General features: G+C 41.8%; 1 protein-coding gene and 6 non-coding genes across 7 annotated transcripts; 4 read left to right on the top strand and 3 right to left on the bottom strand.

The window, feature by feature from the left end:
- Positions 1-792: 792 nt before the first annotated feature.
- On the top strand, positions 793-865 carry TRNAF-GAA (transfer RNA phenylalanine (anticodon GAA)). The gene has a single exon. It is a non-coding gene; the product is annotated as a tRNA-Phe (tRNA).
- A 471-nt stretch (positions 866-1,336) lies between these two features.
- On the bottom strand, positions 1,337-1,419 carry TRNAL-CAG (transfer RNA leucine (anticodon CAG)). Its single transcript has one exon. It is a non-coding gene; the product is annotated as a tRNA-Leu (tRNA).
- A 2,964-nt stretch (positions 1,420-4,383) lies between these two features.
- Positions 4,384-4,456, top strand: TRNAF-GAA (transfer RNA phenylalanine (anticodon GAA)). Its single transcript has one exon. It is a non-coding gene; the product is annotated as a tRNA-Phe (tRNA).
- A 471-nt stretch (positions 4,457-4,927) lies between these two features.
- TRNAL-CAG (transfer RNA leucine (anticodon CAG)) lies at positions 4,928-5,010 on the bottom strand. Its single transcript has one exon. It is a non-coding gene; the product is annotated as a tRNA-Leu (tRNA).
- A 2,174-nt stretch (positions 5,011-7,184) lies between these two features.
- Positions 7,185-7,257, top strand: TRNAF-GAA (transfer RNA phenylalanine (anticodon GAA)). The gene has a single exon. It is a non-coding gene; the product is annotated as a tRNA-Phe (tRNA).
- A 471-nt stretch (positions 7,258-7,728) lies between these two features.
- TRNAL-CAG (transfer RNA leucine (anticodon CAG)) lies at positions 7,729-7,811 on the bottom strand. The gene has a single exon. It is a non-coding gene; the product is annotated as a tRNA-Leu (tRNA).
- Positions 7,812-8,258: 447 nt separating this feature from the next.
- On the top strand, positions 8,259-17,752 carry PRXL2B (peroxiredoxin like 2B). Its single transcript, XM_075190167.1, has 7 exons — positions 8,259-8,398; positions 9,787-9,991; positions 10,609-10,660; positions 10,918-10,981; positions 13,170-13,245; positions 16,406-16,524; positions 17,095-17,752. The coding sequence occupies exons 1-7, from the start codon at positions 8,336-8,338 to the stop codon at positions 17,119-17,121; spliced, it is 606 nt and encodes a 201-aa protein (XP_075046268.1). The 5' UTR covers positions 8,259-8,335; the 3' UTR covers positions 17,122-17,752.
- Positions 17,753-22,564: the final 4,812 nt, after the last annotated feature.

Raw genomic sequence — 22,564 nt, 5'->3', positions numbered from 1 at the left:
CAACCAAAGGGCCATTCTGACTTTGTCTGAAAGCAGTCTAATTTGCGGCTGTGTCCTGACAAGATACACTGCAGGCTCTGAGAAGACCTTTGATGTCAGTTGTATCTCATCTAGAGCGACAATAATACTTGCTGTTACCTGTCTGTACTCAAAAATAATGCAAGTGCTGGATGACGGGTAGCTCACGCAATACAGAATTACTTCTTTGGTTCTCTTCCAGTCTTCCTATCTATAATGTCCGAGGAAATAGACGGAATCTTCCATAGGTAATATGACATGACCAGCAAGTTGAATGATATCCGCATCATCTAGAGGACCGGAAGATATGTTTACTTCTGGTTCCTTTGTTGGATATAGTGCAGGAAAGCTGTTATTCACTATTGACTTTATTCAACTTTTCCCATTCATCCAGAATGCTCTTTTGAATGACATGACCAGCAAGTTGAATGATATCCGTATCATCTAGAGGACCGGAATATATGTTTACTTCTGGCTCCTCTGTTGGATATAATGCAGGAAAGCTGTTATTCACTATTCACTTTATTCAACTTTTCCCATTCATCCAGAATTACTTCCCTATTTCTTCTGTTTTAAGAGATTAAGTGCTTGATCCATGTACATAGCCTGGCTTTAGATTAGCTTATCAGCATCAATACACAGCGATAAGTGTCCTCTAGCTTACTCTCTTTATTCTCTTCTTCGTGAGATATTCTTTTTTAAACAAACAATAATCTGTTGTCAGAAAAGAGGTGATCACAGTTCTCTGTGACGTCTTCCACAGTTCAGCACACAGCCGAAATAGCTCAGTTGGGAGAGCGTTAGACTGAAGATCTAAAGGTCCCTGGTTCGATCCCGGGTTTCGGCAGATCTTTTTAGTCTTTCAAAAACGTACAGAAAGTCATTTAAATTTCAGAGCAATGAAATATATAACCCACTGAAAACCAAATAAAGACACCTCATGACAACTCTTTGTTCATCAGAGCTTCAAATATGTGGGATTTCTTGTCACATGATAAGTCATGGATATTAAAGACATCAGAAGTGTGTGTTTTCTGTAAAGGAATGGACATTGCACTGCAGTGCAGGACAGAGCGTCATGTCACATTGATTTGAATTATAGGATGATTCCCAAAAAACTGATGATACACCTTCCCAATTTAAATGTGGACTTTATCCAGCAATTCCATTCAATTCCAGTCAGTGTAGGTGAAGTGAAGAGAAGAAATAAAGCAGCTCAATATAATATTTTAAAATATTCTAGAATAATATTTAGCCATATATCTATGACACTACTTTCAGTGTAAAATAGTTTTAAAAAGAGTCCATAAAAGATAGATGTCAGAAGTGGGATTCGAACCCACGCCTCCAGAGGAGACTGCGACCTGAACGCAGCGCCTTAGACCGCTCGGCCATCCTGACCTGGTGCAAAATCTTTCCTTTAACTCCTTGCAGACCGTGATATTATACTTCAGTGACGTAAATAGGGGAGATGTTGACCCCTCAAATGGGAAACAGCAAACTTAATCCTTGTGGTGTCCCACTGCAAAAGGAAGAAACCTTTGATTTTCGTGGCCAATGAAACATGAAGGTATGCAACTATCAAGTATATGGAAACCATCCAATTTTCAGTGCTGAAGAATTCCATCATAGTCGATAGAGATTTCGCTTGAATTTCTTTACTTCCTACTTTTGTTCAATATCTTTCTATCTAGTACTGGCTTTATTTCTTTGATTGTTTTACTTGCCAGAAATATAGGTGAATAGAAGCCTTGAAATCGCTCCTCTTTTACAGCAAAATTGAATTGTCTGCTCCTTCACTAGTTGACTTACATATCGGAACACAATTTCCTTTCTATCTGTTGCCTTTGAACGAGACGTATTAAAAAAATAATTCCTTCACAGGGTAAACTTTGAATTGGGGTTTGTATCCAGTTGCCTTTGTAGAAAGAACTCATTTAATAGAAATGTTCTCTACCCAGACCTACCTAAAGAGCTAAAGTATTTCCCCTACAATAGACTCAAGGGAGGTCAACCCTTCAGAATGGTTCCCCCGTCTTTACTGAACAGCTAACCTCTACTGCTTCCATCAAGAGGGGAACTGGGTCCCTTTCAATGTTCCAGTTAAATATTATTTTGTCCACTTATACGTTCTTGACTCCTTCATCTGATCCTGATGAAGGCGTTGGCCTGCGATAGGCCTCTGTCTTCTATTTCCTTTTCCACAGGAATTTAACCAGTTTTTTTTCTTCAATCACTATCGCAATCACTTCTTCTAACTCCTTGCCAAACGATAAAGAACCATCATATAGCATGGCAAGAATCTGTCTAGAAGAAAGGTTCGCTGAACATGGATTCAACCAAAGGGCCATTCTGGCTTTGTCTGAAAGCAGTCTAATTTGCGGCTGTGTCCTGACAAGATACACTGCAGGCTCTGAGAAGACCTTTGATGTCAGTTGTATCTCATCTAGAGCGACAATAATACTTGCTGTTACCTGTCTGTACTCAAAAATAATGCAAGTGCTGGATGACGGGTAGCTCACGCAATACAGAATTACTTCTTTGGTTCTCTTCCAGTCTTCCTATCTATAATGTCCGAGGAAATAGACGGAATCTTCCATAGGTAATATGACATGACCAGCAAGTTGAATGATATCCGCATCATCTAGAGGACCGGAAGATATGTTTACTTCTGGTTCCTTTGTTGGATATAGTGCAGGAAAGCTGTTATTCACTATTGACTTTATTCAACTTTTCCCATTCATCCAGAATGCTCTTTTGAATCTCACGGAGAAGCGGAATTGTGTATTTCTCAAGATCAGGATAGATAATTTTTCTTGCTGTGAACGAGAGCTCTCAGGATCCTCCAGAAATAAGGCTTGCCTGATTGTTCTAAAATAAGGGTAAATAAAGGTACAATCAAGAACTTTTGTTCAATATCTTTCTATCTAGTACTGGCTTTATTTCTTTGATTGTTTTACTTGCCAGAAATATAGGTGAATAGAAGCCTTGAAATCGCTCCTCTTTTACAACAAAATTGAATTGTCTGCTCCTTCACTAGTTGACTTACATATCGGAACACAATTTCCTTTCTATCTGTTGCCTTTGAACGAGACGTATTAAAAAAATAATTCCTTCACAGGGTAAACTTTGAATCGGGGTTTGTATCCAGTTGCCTTTGTAGAAAGAACTCATTTAATAGAAATGTTCTCTACCCAGACCTGCCTAAAGAGCTAAAGTATTTCCCCTACAATAGACTCCAGGGAGGTCAACCCTTCAGAATGGTTCCCCCGTCTTTACTGAACAGCTAACCTCTACTGCTTCCATCAAGAGGGGAGCTGGGTCCCTTTCAATGTTCCTGTTAAATATTATTTTGTCCACTTATACGTTCTTGACTCCTTCATCTGATCCTGATGAAGGCGTTGGCCTGCGATAGGCCTCTGTCTTCTATTTCCTTTTCCACAGGAATTTAACCAGTTTTTTTTCTTCAATCACTATCGCAATCACTTCTTCTAACTCCTTGCCAAACGATTAAGAACCATCATATAGCATGGCAAGAATCTGTCTAGAAGAAAGGTTCGCTGAACATGGATTCAACCAAAGGGCCATTCTGACTTTGTCTGAAAGCAGTCTAATTTGCGGCTGTGTCCTGACAAGATACACTGCAGGCTCTGAGAAGACCTTTGATGTCAGTTGTATCTCATCTAGAGCGACAATAATACTTGCTGTTACCTGTCTGTACTCAAAAATAATGCAAGTGCTGGATGACGGGTAGCTCACGCAATACAGAATTACTTCTTTGGTTCTCTTCCAGTCTTCCTATCTATAATGTCCGAGGAAATAGACGGAATCTTCCATAGGTAATATGACATGACCAGCAAGTTGAATGATATCCGCATCATCTAGAGGACCGGAAGATATGTTTACTTCTGGTTCCTTTGTTGGATATAGTGCAGGAAAGCTGTTATTCACTATTGACTTTATTCAACTTTTCCCATTCATCCAGAATGCTCTTTTGAATGACATGACCAGCAAGTTGAATGATATCCGTATCATCTAGAGGACCGGAATATATGTTTACTTCTGGCTCCTCTGTTGGATATAATGCAGGAAAGCTGTTATTCACTATTCACTTTATTCAACTTTTCCCATTCATCCAGAATTACTTCCCTATTTCTTCTGTTTTAAGAGATTAAGTGCTTGATCCATGTACATAGCCTGGCTTTAGATTAGCTTATCAGCATCAATACACAGCGATAAGTGTCCTCTAGCTTACTCTCTTTATTCTCTTCTTCGTGAGATATTCTTTTTTAAACAAACAATAATCTGTTGTCAGAAAAGAGGTGATCACAGTTCTCTGTGACGTCTTCCACAGTTCAGCACACAGCCGAAATAGCTCAGTTGGGAGAGCGTTAGACTGAAGATCTAAAGGTCCCTGGTTCGATCCCGGGTTTCGGCAGATCTTTTTAGTCTTTCAAAAACGTACAGAAAGTCATTTCAATTTCAGAGCAATGAAATATATAACCCACTGAAAACCAAATAAAGACACCTCATGACAACTCTTTGTTCATCAGAGCTTCAAATATGTGGGATTTCTTGTCACATGATAAGTCATGGATATTAAAGACATCAGAAGTGTGTGTTTTCTGTAAAGGAATGGACATTGCACTGCAGTGCAGGACAGAGCGTCATGTCACATTGATTTGAATTATAGGATGATTCCCAAAAAACTGATGATACACCTTCCCAATTTAAATGTGGACTTTATCCAGCAATTCCATTCAATTCCAGTCAGTGTAGGTGAAGTGAAGAGAAGAAATAAAGCAGCTCAATATAATATTTTAAAATATTCTAGAATAATATTTAGCCATATATCTATGACACTACTTTCAGTGTAAAATAGTTTTAAAAAGAGTCCATAAAAGATAGATGTCAGAAGTGGGATTCGAACCCACGCCTCCAGAGGAGACTGCGACCTGAACGCAGCGCCTTAGACCGCTCGGCCATCCTGACCTGGTGCAAAGTTGTTCCTTTAACTCCTTGCAGACCGTGATATTATACTTCAGTGACGTAAATAGGGGAGATGTTGACCCCTCAAATGGGAAACAGCAAACTTAATCCTTGTGGTGTCCCACTGCAAAAGGAAGAAACCTTTGATTTTCGTGGCCAATGAAACATGAAGGTATGCAACTATCAAGTATATGGAAACCATCCAATTTTCAGTGCTGAAGAATTCCATCATAGTCGATAGAGATTTCGCTTGAATTTCTTTACTTCCTACTTTTGTTTAATATCTTTCTATCTAGTACTGGCTTTATTTCTTTGATTGTTTTACTTGCCAGAAATATAGGTGAATAGAAGCCTTGAAATCGCTCCTCTTTTACAACAAAATTGAATTGTCTGCTCCTTCACTAGTTGACTTACATATCGGAACACAATTTCCTTTCTATCTGTTGCCTTTGAGCGAGAGGTATTAAAAAAATAATTCCTTCACAGTGTAAACTTTGAATCGGGGTTTGTATCCAGTTGCCTTTGTAGAAATAACTCATTTAATAGAAATGTTCTCTACCCAGACCTGCCTAAAGAGCTAAAGTATTTCCCCTACAGTAGACTCCAGGGAGGTCAACCCTTCAGAATGGTTCCCCCGTCTTTACTGAACAGCTAACCTCTACTGCTTCCATCAAGAGGGGAACTGGGTCCCTTTCAATGTTCCTGTTAAATATTATTTTGTCCACTTATACGTTCTTGACTCCTTCATCTGATCCTGATGAAGGCGTTGGCCTGCGATAGGCCTCTGTCTTCTATTTCCTTTTCCACAGGAATTTAACCAGTTTTTTTCTTCAATCACTATCGCAATCACTTCTTCTTACTCCTTGCCAAACGATAAAGAACCATCATATAGCATGGCAAGAATCTGTCTAGAAGAAAGGTTCGCTGAACATGGATTCAACCAAAGGGCCATTCTGGCTTTGTCTGAAAGCAGTCTAATTTGCGGCTGTGTCCTGACAAGATACACTGCAGGCTCTGAGAAGACCTTTGATGTCAGTTGTATCTCATCTAGAGCGACAATAATACTTGCTGTTACCTGTCTGTACTCAAAAATAATGCAAGTGCTGGATGACGGGTAGCTCACGCAATACAGAATTACTTCTTCGGTTCTCTTCCAGTCTTCCTATCTATAATGTCCGGGGAAATAGACGGAATCTTCCATAGGTAATATGACATGACCAGCAAGTTGAATGATATCCGCATCATCTAGAGGACCGGAAGATATGTTTACTTCTGGTTCCTTTGTTGGATATAGTGCAGGAAAGCTGTTATTCACTATTGACTTTATTCAACTTTTCCCATTCATCCAGAATGCTCTTTTGAATCTCACGGAGAAACGGAATTGTGTATTTCTCAAGATCAGGATAGATAATTTTTCTTGCTGTGAACGAGAGCTCTCATGATCCTCCAGAAATAAGGCTTGCCTGATTGTTCTAAAATAAGGGTAAATAAAGGTACAATCAAGATCAAAGGGATTACAGTCCTCTTCCTCTTCAACGGAAGAAGCCCTCGATGAAGAAGCAGGCATAATTTGGGATCGAATGAAACTCCTGGAATCTCCTCCTGGTCTAGACTAGTTTGAGAATTAATCCATTTCTAGCTGGACCCATAGGTAATATGACATGACCAGCAAGTTGAATGATATCCGCATCATCTAGAGGACCGGAAGATATGTTTACTTCTGGTTCCTTTGTTGGATATAGTGCAGGAAAGCTGTTATTCACTATTGACTTTATTCAACTTTTCCCATTCATCCAGAATGCTCTTTTGAATGACATGACCAGCAAGTTGAATGATATCCGCATCATCTAGAGGACCGGAATATATGTTTACTTCTGGTTCCTCTGTTGAATATAATGCAGGAAAGCTGTTATTCACTATTCACTTTATTCAACTTTTCCCATTCATCCAAAATTACTTCCCTATTTCTTCTGTTTTAAGAGATTAAGTGCTTGATCCATGTACATAGCCTGGCTTTAGATTAGCTTATCAGCATCAATACACAGCGATAAGTGTCCTCTAGCTTACTCTCTTTATTCTCTTCTTCGTGAAATATTCTTTTTTAAACAAACAATAATCTGTTGTCAGAAAAGAGCTGATCACAGTTCTCTGTGACGTCTTCCACGGTTCAGCACACAGCCGAAATAGCTCAGTTGGGAGAGCGTTAGACTGAAGATCTAAAGGTCCCTGGTTCGATCCCGGGTTTCGGCAGATCTTTTTAGTCTTTCAAAAACGTACAGAAAGTCATTTCAATTTCAGAGCATTGAAATATATAACCCACTGAAAACCAAATAAAGACACCTCATGACAACTCTTTGTTCATCAGAGCTTCAAATATGTGGGATTTCTTGTCACATGATAAGTCATGGATATTAAAGACATCAGAAGTGTGTGTTTTCTGTAAAGGAATGGACATTGCACTGCAGTGCAGGACAGAGCGTCATGTCACATTGATTTGAATTATAGGATGATTCCCAAAAAACTGATGATACACCTTCCCAATTTAAATGTGGACTTTATCCAGCAATTCCATTCAATTCCAGCCAGTGTAGGTGAAGTGAAGAGAAGAAATAAAGCAGCTCAATATAATATTTTAAAATATCCTAGAATAATATTTAGCCATATATCTATGACACTACTTTCAGTGTAAAATAGTTTTAAAAAGAGTCCATAAAAGATAGATGTCAGAAGTGGGATTCGAACCCACGCCTCCAGAGGAGACTGCGACCTGAACGCAGCGCCTTAGACCGCTCGGCCATCCTGACCTGGTGCAAAATTGTTATGTTAACTCCTTGCAGACCGTGATCTCATACATTAGTGACATCAAAATGTCTAGAACTGAGCTGTTGATTATAACCTTAGATTTTTTCCCTTTGTAATCTACTGCTACTTGAGAATGTCTTTAGCTCTGTAGTTCCTTATTACAGTTTAGTTTTGCCTTTGCTTACGATTTAGCAAACCTAGTATTTTAATTGAACCCTTTTAATACAAAAAAGTAAAACAGCTTAAAAGCGCAAACAACTTGGAACGAGACAGCTGACAGTACAGACAGTACACATATGACTTCTATGCTGAACCTGAACATCGTGCTGTTATGAAAGCTACAATGTATCACTTATGCAACTTAGCCCCGCCCATATTACCATACAAGGATTCGGAGCCTTCCCTATGACATATTCCCCTTTAAATCTCTGCACTGTGATTGGCTATCTTCTAAGAAGTCATGGGTTGTTAATGCTGTAGTTAGGAAGTGATAGTCTATGCTGCAGTCATTATTGTCAGGGACAAGATGGGTAACGTGGATCTGGCCAAACTCGGAGCTATTTTGGTAAAGAATGCAGTGACTGGAGAGGTGAGATATGGGGGACATCTGTACTGCAATGTATGACTACAGCCATATGCTGATATGCAAGTCATCTTCTGGTAAAATGTTATTGATATGCGTGTTTCTATCCACAGTGGCTGCTATTGCAAATTGATATATTCAGTGTTTGTTGCAATTGGTGTCATTTTCTTTCCTTCTTTAAACAGATCACACAGGGCTGTGATTATTAGCTGCAGACAATGCAGCTGGCTGATTTCATCATTCACAGCAGTGCCTGTATAGTGCTACATAGGCATAATCTGTGGTTGCTCTTGGCTTAGTTTAGATGCTAGTTTAGTTATTAATTGCTGCAAAATGTCAATGATTATCAAGTAAGATTTAAATAAATAGTGTACAACAGTTTTGTATCATGATTGTGTTCAGTCATTGTGGGGTGCATCTAGCCTGATCTCTTCCCATGCACAAATTACCAACAACATTTTTGTATACTTTAAAATATTTGACCTACCAATAAGATAAAATACCACTAATTGACTAATTATTATAGGCATATTCTTATATGTGTTATACATACCAACAACTGCCAAGCATAAAAGATATACTGGGCAGTGAAAAATCAGTTTGGGTCCTGCTGTGCACCTCAAGGTGCTCGAGTTTGCTAGATTTCCTCCAAAACATGGAGGTTTGTGAAGCAATACAGCCACATTTGAAAATGAGCGGGTTTGCAGAGGCTAAGGAGAGGGATTGGGTTGAGTGACAGCAGTTTTTACCATGCACAGATTAAGGTGCACCTAGATTTGTGGTGCACAAATGATTCTTAATTTTGCCTCACAGGATTATGATTTAAGTTTTGCATCAGATCAGAGATGGAGGACTGCAGGATTTGCCCTATACTTTTAATGGGACACGTTTTACAGCTTCTCTGACGAAGAAAGGCGTTGCCTAGGTGTCTCCCTAGTGCAGAGAGTGGGCCTGCAGTTAGTTGTGATCATTCAGTCTCCTCACCCACACCATCCCCTTGAAATGCCTTGCTTAATTTAAATAAACCTATTACAACGCTGAGTGAGGCGACAGGGGTAAGTATTGAGCAAACAACATAATGGGTGTCTTTATAAAGTGATAAGCATGATTAATTGTTAGCTTCCTTTAAATTGTCCACACACTGGCAGATCTGTTGGTCCAATGTGACCATTTTCAATCAAACTGACCCAACATTAATCTACGAACGGCCCCAATGATTGTCTTCCACATTCAACTCCTGAACAATTAGACCTCTCTAAGCAGCTAAACAAAAGACCATTTATCAAATTCAATTGTTAAGATTTTTTTTTTCCTTTTCGAATATAAGAAATTGCCTCAAGACAAGAACACCTATACTCTTATCTATTTGCTATTTAAATTTGTTACACTTGTAGACGGTTGAGTTGAGCTCACTCTGGAAAGACAACATAAGCGTCCTGTTCTTCCTGCGAAGGTTCGGCTGTCAGGTTTGCCGCTGGACCGCAAAAGAAGTGTCTAAGCTTAAGGAATCTTTCGATGCCAATCAGATACGTCTCATAGGCATTGGACCAGAAAGTGTGGGGTTGGAAGAATTTGTGGAAGCAAATTATTTTAAGGGAGGTGAGTTTACATACAGCCAGTAAGTTGAGGAATGAATTGCAGAACTGTGACATAAACTTCTAAGGTGTATATTAAAGACAAGAACTGTGTGCGGCATTCTTCCTATGTCCTAGATAACTATTTCATATAGAAATTCCACAATCTTCTCACATCACTACTCTGTGCTGTTGGAGACCCTGCTCCTTCCACTATATAACTCTCAGTCTGTGGCTTCCTGCTGCCTCCATTCCCCTCCTCACATCATGTCGCTGCCCCTGTCACATGCAGCCCTGTCCTCACTAACGCATCACTCATCCCCTGATATACTCTGTGCTGCTGGGGACCCTGCTCCTTTCGCTATATAACCCTCAGTCTATGGCTTCCTGCTGCCTCCATTCCCCTCCTCACATCATGTCGCTGCCCCTGTCACATGCAGCCCTGTCCTCACTAACGCATCACTCATCTCCTGTGTTTTACAGAGAGGACTAACGTTTTCTACATAGTAAGTGTGTATGACATATACTACTACTGTGATTTGTGCCATTAGCACTGTTTTATAACCCTGAAGCTATGTAACGCGATTGTAAACGTTGTGTAACATTTATGTAACATGACTGAAAATATGTTCTTTGTTTCAGAATTATATCTGGATGAGTCAAAGCAGAGCTACAAAGAACTTGGATACAAAAGGTCAGAGTCCGCCACAGCCTCCGTCTCACATTGTCTTTCATAACTGTTTTGCGTAACCTACTTTTAACCGATCCGGGGAACTATTGCTTCACTTGTTTGTCTGAGACAATGAAATGCAAGGTTCAGTGTGCAGTACGGTCTGTGATCTGTTACTAACTGATGAATATGGATTTTATTGTATAGAGGGATTGAACCTTCATTGCAGAGGTGCTTAGTTTGGTATTAATGATATTATGTGACTTCTCCCCTCCTTACAGATATAATGCTCTCTCTATTGTTCCTGCTGCGCTGGGGAAAAAGGTCCGAGATGTTGTTACCAAGGTGAGACTATGCACACAGAAGGTCACTTATACCCTTTCATATTGCCGACCCGGGTATATGAACCCGGGATATTGCCGGGTGACAGAGCATCCCACCCCGGCAAATTTACGGATCGACTGGGTTCACACTGAACCCGGTTCTGCAAAAAAAGAAAATAATAATAAAAAAAAAAAAAAGTCCACTTACCATTTAATAGATAGGTAGTATTTCCTCAGTCATATCCGGCAGCAACAGGGTCAAATTACATCACTTTTATTGGCCAGGGTGAAAATTATGCTATTAAAGCGGCAATAGGCAGACCCGCCGCCTGGATTATATTATACAGGTGGTGGGTCCACATATTGTTGTTTTAAAAGCATATAAAAGTGATGTAATTTGACCCTATAGCTGCTGGATATGCGTGAGGCAATACTACCTACCTATTGAATGGTAAGTGGACTTTTTTTTTTTACACACGGGTCTCACCGTTCAGACTAGCATCTACCCGGGTCGGACCCGGGAATAACCCTGCAAAAGACCTGGGTCTAATTACCAGGTCATCCGACCCGGGTAGATGCAGAGGGACCCGTTCACACTGAGCTTCGACCCGGGTTACAGGGGCTTTCCCCAGCAATAACCCAGGTTTTTGAGGCCGTGTGAACGGGATATTAATGGTATAGGTCAGTGGTTCCCAAACTTTTGCAGTTCGCGGCACCCTTAGAGTCTCCAAATTTTTTCAAGGCACCCCTCCAAAATAATTAATGAGCAGTCCTGTTTTAGAACTAGTTGGGTCAAAAAATTGTAATAAGTATTTAGGTCACGACAGAAATACTTATTTAGTTGTGTGCAAAAATGCTCCTCTGCATCCAGACACTCTGCCCCCTCTGCAACTAGGCACACTGCCCCCTCTGCAACTAGGCACACTGCCCCCTCTGCATCCAGGCACACTGCCCTCTCTCACATTGCCTCCTCTGCCATCTTCCTCCTCCTCTGCCATCTTCCTCCTCCTCTGCCATCTGTCCTCCTCCTCTGCCATCTGTCCTCCTCCTCTGCCATCTGTCCTCCTCCTCTGCCATCTGTCCTCCTCCTCTGCCATCTGTCCTCCTCCTCTGCCATCTGTCCTCCTCCTCTGCCATCTGTCCTCCTCCTCTGCCATCTGTCCTCCTCCTCTGCCATCTGTCCCCTTCACTCTGCCCCGCGCCAGCCATAAAAAAAAAAGAAGGAACACAGAAACTTACCAATCCGCCAGGCGCCGGGACCCAGCAGACTCCTCTCTCCCGCAGCAGCTTGTCACTGACGTCGATATTCAGTGACGGCTGCGGGAGAGAGGAGGCTGCTGGGTCCCTGCGCCTGGCGGATTGGTAAGTTTCTGTGTTGCTGCTTTTTTTTATGGCTGGCCCGCGGCACCCCAGTGACAGAGCCGCGGCACCCCTGGGAGCCGCGGCGCACACTTTGGGAACCGCCGGTATAGGTGATGGCTTTTTTGTTTAGTACAGTGCTCCATTTATAATGCCATCCTTGTATTTATTCCACTGCAGTTCACCCTCTTAGTGGTAAGCCATGGTGGAACTATAGAGTACAGTATTAACTGCATAATTTTTTTTGGGGGGAGAGATTCAATTGCTGTCGATCACACTGTGCACATTACCAGCTATTATGGTTGGAATCGCTGCTCATTTTTTTGGTGGGAGGAAAAAATGAGCGGAGATTCCAGCTATAACCTTGGCACAAAGTGTCTCCGCGGATCATCAGGGGTAGACCTAGACTATATTTTTAGGGAAGGGTGGGGGGGGGGGGGGTGATATAGCATAGACACGCCATACCTTTTATTCTGATTGGCTGGTCCCAATCGGCCCCACCCCACCTCCGTTTTGATTGTCGACTTGGCCGCAATTTAAAGGTATGCTTGTGCTGCTGGGGGGGGTGATTGCCCCGATCGCAAATTTTGTATTTAAAGCCCTCACTATTTGCGTCGCTCATATCTCTGATGGTACGTGAAACTATCATCTTTCATTTAAACTCCATATCGTTTTTCTGATGAGAGTTCTCTTACAGCATGGGGTATGTTTTTAAATGGGGAAAAAAATATTGAAAGCTTATATAATAACATTTTAGAAAATGATACAGAAATTGGTGTAATAGCCCCCGTCTCTGTGGGATCGAGCCGAGAGATGCTTTTTATAATCTACAATTTGTTTCCATTTTTCAGGCAAATGCAGATGGGGTGCAAGGAAATTTCAGCGGAGATCTGCTGCAGACTGGGGGGATGTTGATCGTCGATAAAGGTATGAAGTGGTCCCTTATCATTCATTTTATCAAACAAGGCCATACATATATTATTTCATGAATAAGTCTGTAAAACATTGCCCAAATCGGCCACAAAGGAGCAAGTTGTTAGCTCTGTGGGCTAAATCTGCATTGCATATATTATTATTAATTATTACTATTTAGAAGGCACCTCAAAGGCTCTGCAGTACCGTAGAACAAAAATAGCTGAGATGAAAATAAATCTGATGTTAATCTATTAATTTGCTAAATTAGTTAGTACTGCGGCAGTATCCACATTAAATGAGAACAGATTTGTAATATCTCCACACTCTCTGCATTTTTGGGAACCGGTCAAGGGGCCTGTACGGAACCTTGACAAGGGGGGAAATTCCAGCTTTGAAATATATATATATATATATAAACCCGTGCACGATACTCATGCATTCTAGTCAAATCAAGCTACTTAAGGTGTTAAAAAGGTTCTTGTCATGCATTTGGGCCATAGCCCAGGCCTCAACCACCAACCACTCCCCACTGTCACCCCCGGCAACCACCAACCACTCCCCACTGTCACCCCCGGCAACCACCAACCACTCCCCACTGTCACCCCCAGCAACCACCAACCACTCCCAACTGTCACTTCTCCTTCAAGAAATATATATATATTTATATTTATATATATTTTTTTTTTTTAAATCTTTATAAACACTTTTAACAATTAACAAATTAAAAACATCTTAGTATACCAAATTTCAGCCCTTTCTGAATTTTTTTATTCCACACACACTAAGAATTTAGTAGGTCAGTGTATAACTCCGCCCAGCAGGTGGCGCTGCAGCTTGGTTTTATTTTTTCCACACACAGACAGACTAACACACGCCACTAGACATATATATATATATATATATTATATACACATATATACACGCGCATATATGCGCGCGTGCGCGCGCTCTGGAACAGTCTACACATCTTACCCCCTACTTAGGGGAGCTAATACAAGGGCTTGTGCCGGAAAGTGTTTGTTTCCATTTGCGGGCGCTAAAGCACAACGCTTAGTCTGTGCTTTCCGATGTGTGGGGTTGTCATGGAAACATGGTGACATCACAGTGATGTCACCAGACCTTTCTCCCTTTGGGATTGCCATACTAGAGAAGACTCAATCCATTGCCCTCCTGTCACTCGGTAACAATAGGTTTGTGTTCATAGTGATCTAATGCTGGCATGGCATTTACCAGAAGGTCACTATTACAAGTGACTCCACATTGCTGAGGGATAGGGAGAAATGCGTCAAGTTGCTCGTTGGACCCACAGTACAAAAAAAGAGACAGAATTCTGGCTGTTATCTGTAGTGCCACGGGCTCTCACTATATATAACTAGTTTGGGGGAAGCTGAGGCAATATATAATAATTCCGTGTCCTGTTTTTTCTTTATAAAACGTTATTTCTTTACCAGTGTCTCTCCTGTTCTATCACAGTTTTCTCTCCTGTCATTGTTCCTATTAGCACTGATCTCTCCAGGGCTGTCTCTCTAATTTGATAAATGTCCTCTATAATCTCAGCCTGAGTCATTAAGAAGAGCAAAGCTCCTGGACAAACCATGTTACATTATAAATCTGTGCCCATATTGAAATGTACCTCCCCCTCCAAAGCAACATGGTTTTGCCCAGATCACTTTTCTGTGCCTCAGGTCTGTCTCTCCTTATGTGTCTGTGTTGATAAGACCCTCTGTCTCCTCCTCATACCATTCCTTCTGACCGACCTTGACATTACTCTGCCTCACTGCATTCTGGGACATGTAGTTCCAGAGCCCAAGATGGCCGCCGACACCTCTGCTCCATTCAGTGTTTCCTCGCTTAGCGGGATGTCTCCCACCCACAGCCCGATCTTAATAGAAGGATTTTTGCACACAGGTGCCTCACACCTACAGATGGGGCTTACAGCAGAGGGGGGGGGGGAGGGGGGGGGGGGGGGGGGGGGGGGTTGGGGTTAACCTAAATGAATACTTCATACTTGCCAGCTCTCCCTGAATGTCAGGGAAACGTCCTGAAATAGGGGTGATCTCCCTCACTCCCTGAAGAGTCTGGCATTCTCCCTGAGGCTGAGCCAGTACAAGACGTGGTTTTCTTCGCCATCTGTGGCATGATGACAGTTAGAAATTGGGTCCTATGTCCATGTATTGATGCCTATGGAGGTGGCCATTTTCATGGAGACCAAGATTTAATCAAAGACTGACAGGTAAGACAACATGACTTCAGTAATGGAGACAGAAATGTAAAAGACACTTCAGTCTCTAGAGATTCATTAGCTGCTTTTCTTTAACGCATAGTTGCCTACTCTCCCGGAATGTCCGGGAGACTCCCACGTTTCTGGGAGACCTCCCGGGAGAGCATAGCAACGCTCCGGTTCTCGCCCCCGCAATAGATAATCCCCGCCCCCGCCACTTAATGACGCAAATATCGCGCCATCTTAGCCCCTTCCCCTGCTGTGATTGTCCAAAATTGTGACAATTGTGTAGGGTGTGGGGCCAAAATTATGCGATTCTTCAAGCCCTGTCCTCACACGCCCACCTCCCCCAGGGTATCCCTGAAGCCAACAAGAAAAAGTTGGCAAGTATGGAATACTTATGGTCTTGGGCCCTATACCTATGTCAGACCTTGACTAAAGCACACATATTTAGTATCCGTGTGATTGGGAGAACTAGCCGATTTGTGTGGCACATTCTTTGTGTATACACACAGCAGTAACTATGGGACAACCAGAAAAAGATGTACTTTTATGTTCTACTTATTTCCTTCTTTGCATATGTGTGTGTGTGTGTGTAATATATATATTATATTATATTATATTTTGTTCCAATTTGCTACCAAAATAATGCTGTATCTGTTCCAGCACAACCAATAGAAAACTCATTTGAGTAGACTAAGAAATAAAAAGTTTATTTCCATTTATAGTGGTGCATGCAAAACGTAAAATTTGGTTTAGTTGTGTAAGGGTCGAAAATACCACCAGTCATCATGGGGTTAATCAATCCACAAAGATCTCCAAACTATGGAGAAGGTAAAATGGTGGTCATGTGCTTACCCATAATTCCTAGGGGGGCATGTTCAGCCCTGTCTTAATGGGTAAAACACATTTTAGATTAAATATCTAAACTCTTTTATTTATTACTTCCAGGGGGAGACAAAGTGATGCTGAATTTTGCACAAGACTCCCCTGGTGACCATGTTCCTCTAGACACCATAGTTACAACTCTTGGAATTACTGCGAATGTGACCGAAGATCAACGTCCTCAGGTGAGAATCCATCACTGGTCCTGATACCTCTTTGTCCACCACACGGAAGTGGGAGGTCGTTTATGTCCGATACAAATATATAGCTCTGTTGCCTTTATCACAATAACCCATTTAAATGATCTTAAAATCTGGAGATGATTCCCAGAGTCTGAAAGAGGATCCAGGGTTGAGATTCGGGGCTGCGTTGGTGTTTTTGTTTGGCTGTCACCCACTTCCGCGCCCCTCTAGAATAAGCCAAAATACAAACCTAGATAATATCGCTCCAGAAATTAGAACATGTCAGGTATTCATCTGTGGAATTTCTTGGTTGGCAAAGTTAGTTTCTTGCTTATAACACAATGGAAATGTGTATTATTATCTTTTATTTATAAAGTGCCAACCTATTGCGTAGCGCTGTACATCGGGAGCATCTCGCCACAAACCAATATCGTCCAATAACATTGAACAGAAGGCAAATGTGGAACGAGGCAAATATTTAGCGGAACAGTTATGACGAGTTTGCTTATCGTAACGTATAATAATATGCTCCGTTACTTACTGATGCAACCTTTAACCTTCATGTTTTATCAGTGTGATGATGACGTGTGCACAAGATGAAGGGCGGAAACTCGATATGATTCATAAGAGCCACATGATGGTCATTGCAGTGACTGCCGTTATCTTTGCAACTGATCCCACTCCTAATTAACGGCTTTTTTTTTTTTTGTTTGTTACACTATTATTCAAATGATCTCCATGGGCACTTGTACGGGGTCGTACACGGAAGCGGTGGCGATTTGGGATCCATGAAGGTGCCCAAATGACTTTGACATTTGCTCCAGATCGTAATGTTTAAGGATCGTAAAATTTAACTGGTAGCGTGTGCTACAAAATAATTGTTATAGTGATATAATGACCAAAAACAGTTCTTTATCTAATGTATCTTTTTATCATTGGGAGAAATAATTTATCCGATTTTGAAACACGAAGGTGCTTGCTGCTGACAAATTAGTTTCGGGAATTTTGGGCAACAAGTTTCGTTTAAAACTGATGGCCACTTTTCCTTTTCTTGATTATAGATACCCCTTTTGTCTATTTTGCACATTTCACCCTCTTAAGCTACTTGTGCACAAACAGAAACCCTGATTTCTTACTTTTTTTTTTTTTTTTTTCCTTCTGTACTCCTGATTTTAATTTTGTTATTCAAATTCTTAGTAACATTTCAATAAAATATTTGTTATTTGCTGATGTCCCTGTTTCTTCCCATCTTTTTTCAAACATTGTCTCAATTTTTACAATGTTGTACATAAAGGTAATGAGTAAAATGTATCTTATGGCTGTGATAAGAGGTTTCTTATCAACATCCTAGATGGATAGATATATATCTATCTATATCCAGCCAATTCTGTAGTGAAGTGGTTCCCAAACGGTGCGCCACGGCTCCCTCAGGTGCTGTTTCGATCTCAAAGGGGTGCCAGGGCCGGTGGTAAGCATGGCAGGGGGACTACTTGGTAATTATTTTGGCTTAGGGGTGCCTTGAAAAAAATTATGGAGACCCTAAGGGTGCCACGACCTGAGAAAGTTTGGATCCACTGCCGTAGTGCTTTACAATTAGTAACAAACCCAGTGAGAAGACAATACTGGATTATACAGACAGAGGTAAGATGGCCCAGCTCACAAGCTTACATTCTTATCTTTTCTCTAGATAGATAAAACCAGCACTCGGATAAGAAAAAGGACTTGGGCTAGGTACACACTGTAGCGTTTTCGTCCAATAATCGGGCAAATCAGCCAACAAACGACCGTTTTGTCTGAAGTCGGGTCAGTGTGTATAGTTACACGATGGTCGGAAGTCGTCCCAAAGTGTCAAATGTTGGCTCATTTGGTTGGTCGTACTGTTTAATATTTTCCGACCAACCACCGACCGGTCATGTAGTGTGTACACACTCGTGCTCACGATCTCCGTAGAGGTTACAGAGTCGGGCTCTTTTCAGCCGATGCTAGCGATGAATGTCCCCGTGAATAAATGTAGAGAGTGCTGTAGAAGGAATAATTCATTTCTTCGTTCTGAGACGGAATGTTTCGTTTCAGAGACACAAAAGCTAATGAAATTCGTTAGGACATGGATAGTTATAACAAGGCGGTTTTAATCAGTGTGACAATATGACAAGAAGTTGTCATTCTCTGAAGACTAGAGGACCAGATGAAGGACCAGATGAAGAGCACAGATATGAAGGTAAATCGTGGCAGTGTGTATGGATGAATCGTCACACCGATCGGACCTTCACTTGGTAGGTGCAATCATTTGAGATGACACGTCGGTCTAAAAATTCTTCAGTCTGTACCTAGCCTTAATGAGACTCTAACCGTATATGTTCTTTCCCTTGGTATTTGTGTAATGTAAATATCAAGGCATGATTGCATAAAAACATTCTTATGTAGTTGCCTAGTTTCCAATTAGGCCACTTACAAAGATCACTGCTCAGTACAGGTGCCATTGCTTGTCTTCTCTTCTGCATCATTTTTTTTCTTTCTTGTCCCTCTTATTGAGTTAGGATAATTGTTCACAATATAACAGCTTGTGGTGTGATCTAGTGGCAAGGAGTATGTGTGAAGTCATTGGAGGGGTGATATGACATCGTTTGGGGGCGTGACCGGGTACAGACACCAGTGAAAATGGTAACGGGAAAAACAGCTATGTTTTCCTCATAGCATGCACAGAGGACTAATATGTCTAGTTTATTGTATAAGAGGCACAACTAAGCAAAGAAGGTAACCGGTACCAATCTCTTTAATAGTTCATAGTGTGATAGTGGTATCTAAGGACCACTGAGAGTGGAAAGTTGCGTTGTATTGAAATGGAGTGAACCTCATATGCTATTGCAGGCCTGGCCAACCTGTGGCTCTCCAGGTGTTGTGAAACTGCAACCCCCAGCATGCTTTGCCAGTAGATAGACAGCAGATAGATGGCAAGGTCTGCTGAGACTTGTAGTTTCACAACATCTGGAGAGCCACAAATTGACCAGGCCTGTGCTATTCGAACCTGTTCTATAGACACATTTATGATGCAAACTTAAAAATGTGCAACAGAAAGAAGCAGTTGGATTATAAACAGTAAATGTTAAACATGTGTTATGTACATAAAATACAACAAATCATCTTCAAGGAATGGCTTCGGGGACACCCCCCAATGCTTATGATTGGGGCTGGCGTCTCGCAGCATCGTTCTGTGCCACCAATTTTCAAAGTGCTAATTAAATAAAGCTGTGAACTTTTCTTTTTCCCACTTGTATCCATGTTTTTACAGTTGGATTGAAATTGGAGTGGTAATTGTAGACTTGAGCATGCACAGGAATATCAGGTGGGTCAGTTTGGTAGTTTTCAGCTAAAACACCATCCGGCCACCATCAGGGGGTAACAGGAGGTACCAGTATATAATTCCCGACCTGACCAAGAGGCCTGCCGTCACAGGCCAGGGTTTTATTTTTTTATTGTTATTTTCAGTAAGCTATTTAAACCCTCCCTTATTCAAAGTGGGTCCCTAGGTTTGAAGATGTAGAGCGACTGCTGTGCGGGATCCATAGGCTGGGTGGTCTGGCATAACCAGAGTCATATATAGGACAGGTCTTGCTATTGCTGCACTTCCTATTGGCTGATCCCTCCCCCAAGACGAGCCACCAATGAGTTGCCTTCATTTTTACTTACGGCCCTCCCTCTTTCTCCCGTCCACCTCTCTCTTCTCTATCCCATTCATCCCCTCCTCTATCCTGTCTGCTGTACCCCTCTCTACATGTGGCTGATGGGTAAGTGACATGGGCCATATCGATGTTTTGGGATGAGTCTATAATATGTAGTGTGGGTATTAAGGGTGGGGTTGTTATTTATGATATGTGTTGGTATTAATGTTAAGTGAGGCCTGGTGTGGATTGGAAAAGCCCACTGTCAGTCTCTGAGCTGCTGCTAATATTAATAAAACATTCCCCACATTCAGTGCAATATACAGGATCAGTATCTGTGCTGTGTTCATCAAAGGAGCAGCCTCTCTCTGGTAAAAGGCATGTGGGGAGGTCTAGGGGCATATTGTTGCTCTGGCCGTAGACCGGACCCAGGGAGAATGGGGTTGGTCAAGGAGAAGGTAGGAGCCCTGCCTGTTTCACTTGTACGGGACCCCACGATTTCTGACCTGATCATGTCAAGAAATTTGGCAGATATCACAATGTGTGTGGCCAAAGACTAAAGAGCCTGTTGATAATCCGATCAAAATAGATTGGATAAATCCAGCTGGTTCTCACCACTGGACCTTCATCAATTTGGGATCCTATGTGTGTAGCCAAAGTACACAATGATCATCAGTGTCTTGATGCTTGGGTTTTTAATGTACTGAATACAGATCATATGATGGTGCTTTACATTATACTGAATAAGTACCACTGTTCCCCGTTGCATGACGGTGCTTTAGCTTTTAAAACACTGTAAACCTTAACTAACCCTTCCCTAAAACGTATGTGCCCATCAACAGTGGTGCACGCAGGGGGGGTTTCTGGGTCTCCAGAAACCCCCCCCCCCATCCGCTAACTAAGTGCCAACCATAGCGGCACTGTACTATACAGCAGCCGCGGCGCTGTCAAAGAAGCGTCCGCGTCGGTATACAGCACCGCTGCCGAAACTGAGCTGCTGTGCGGGCGCATGCGTAGCAGCTCTCGCGTGTTTTGGTTTTTGGGATTTTTTGGGGTCAGGGGGGCACCCCCCCCCCCTCCCCCCTGACAATCCTGCGTGCGCCCCAGATCAAAGCTATTATCTACCTGATTAAAATGTAGTTGGATTAAATCCGGTTCAATAAAAATTCTGGTTGGTCTATGATCCCTATTAAAGTGTGTGTGTGTGTGTGTGTGTGTGTGTGTGTGAGTCATTGGACAACCAAGAAGTAATGACTGTGTCCTTTATTCTGCAATTTGGTTGCCTGGAGATTGGCAGTTTGGAGGTTTGGTCTGATGACCATATACAAACTGCTGTACAAAACATAATTTAAAAAACGTAATGCTGCGCTGCTTGTCACCACTAGATGTCATCCAAGTCAAAGAAAATACAATTTCAAAGTCCTGCTGTGAAATACTAACATGACTGACAAGTGCCCCTGATTCCAGGCACACTTCCAAGCTTTCAGGATTTGTTCTTCTCTATATATTATTTTATATTGACAACTTTGAGTTATTTATGGCAACTAGTATTTTCAATAAAATGAAGAGAATGACACAGCAAATAGGATAATGCACCACTCGTGGTGAAATACCGGGGTATTGGATATCACTGAGAAGATCAAGGGCCATATACAAGCAGAGTTCCATAGAACGACGGCATCCAACGCAGGATGGGGCAGGTCGTGGCAAGTGGCATCATATTGGCCTCGACCCCCCCCCCCCCCCCCACAACGCAGTGGCACACTGACGTGATTCGCTGGAAACCACGTCATGGAGGCCGCAATTCCGCCCACTGCATTAAGAATAGCCTGCTCTCCCGAGAGTCCGGGGAACCTACACGGAATTCGGGAGTCTCCCAGATACTTCGACAGAGTGGGCAGGTATCACCAATGCTGTTGACATATAGCAACAACACCTAGTCACTGCTGATTGGATGATTACAGACTACCCTCCCAGCTGTTCATTCCTTGCTCACCGCTATTTAATAAAACTTAATGCTTCTTTATGTATTTCTTCTGCATTATATAAAAAAATAAAATAAAGATTTGATTTTGTTTCACGTGTGGCTGTTTCTTTGATAAAAATGTTATCTTTCTATCATACTAAAATACAAGAGTGTTTCAATAACATAAAACACCATAATGATTGTACAAATGTTACTAATGTAGTGTTTATTGATAATAAGCCTCTGCATATCAGGGGCAAACGCAGGATTTGTAGAGGGGGGTTTCCAAACCACACCACGCCGCCAGTGGGCGTGACCAGCATGCATGGGGGCGTGGCTATAATTTTAGACAGTGCTTGGTTGCTCTCGAACTCTTCCTATCCCTATAATATACATGGGCAATGCTGCGCGCACTACT

Source organism: Mixophyes fleayi, chromosome 11 (assembly GCF_038048845.1).
Source record: "Mixophyes fleayi isolate aMixFle1 chromosome 11, aMixFle1.hap1, whole genome shotgun sequence".
Lineage (NCBI taxonomy): Eukaryota > Metazoa > Chordata > Amphibia > Anura > Limnodynastidae > Mixophyes > Mixophyes fleayi.
The sequence above is the reverse complement of the archived record's forward strand: the minus strand, read 5'-3'. Positions and strand labels throughout refer to the sequence as shown.

Excerpts from the sequence above, each read along its gene's own strand:
- PRXL2B (XM_075190167.1), top strand. The coding sequence starts at position 8,336 with ATGGGTAACGTGGATCTGGCCAAACTCGGAGCTATTTTGGTAAAGAAT. Across the intron at positions 8,399-9,786 it reads AGAATGCAGTGACTGGAGAG|ACGGTTGAGTTGAGCTCACT; the intron begins GTGAGATATGGG and ends TTACACTTGTAG. Across the intron at positions 10,982-13,169 it reads TCCGAGATGTTGTTACCAAG|GCAAATGCAGATGGGGTGCA; the intron begins GTGAGACTATGC and ends TCCATTTTTCAG.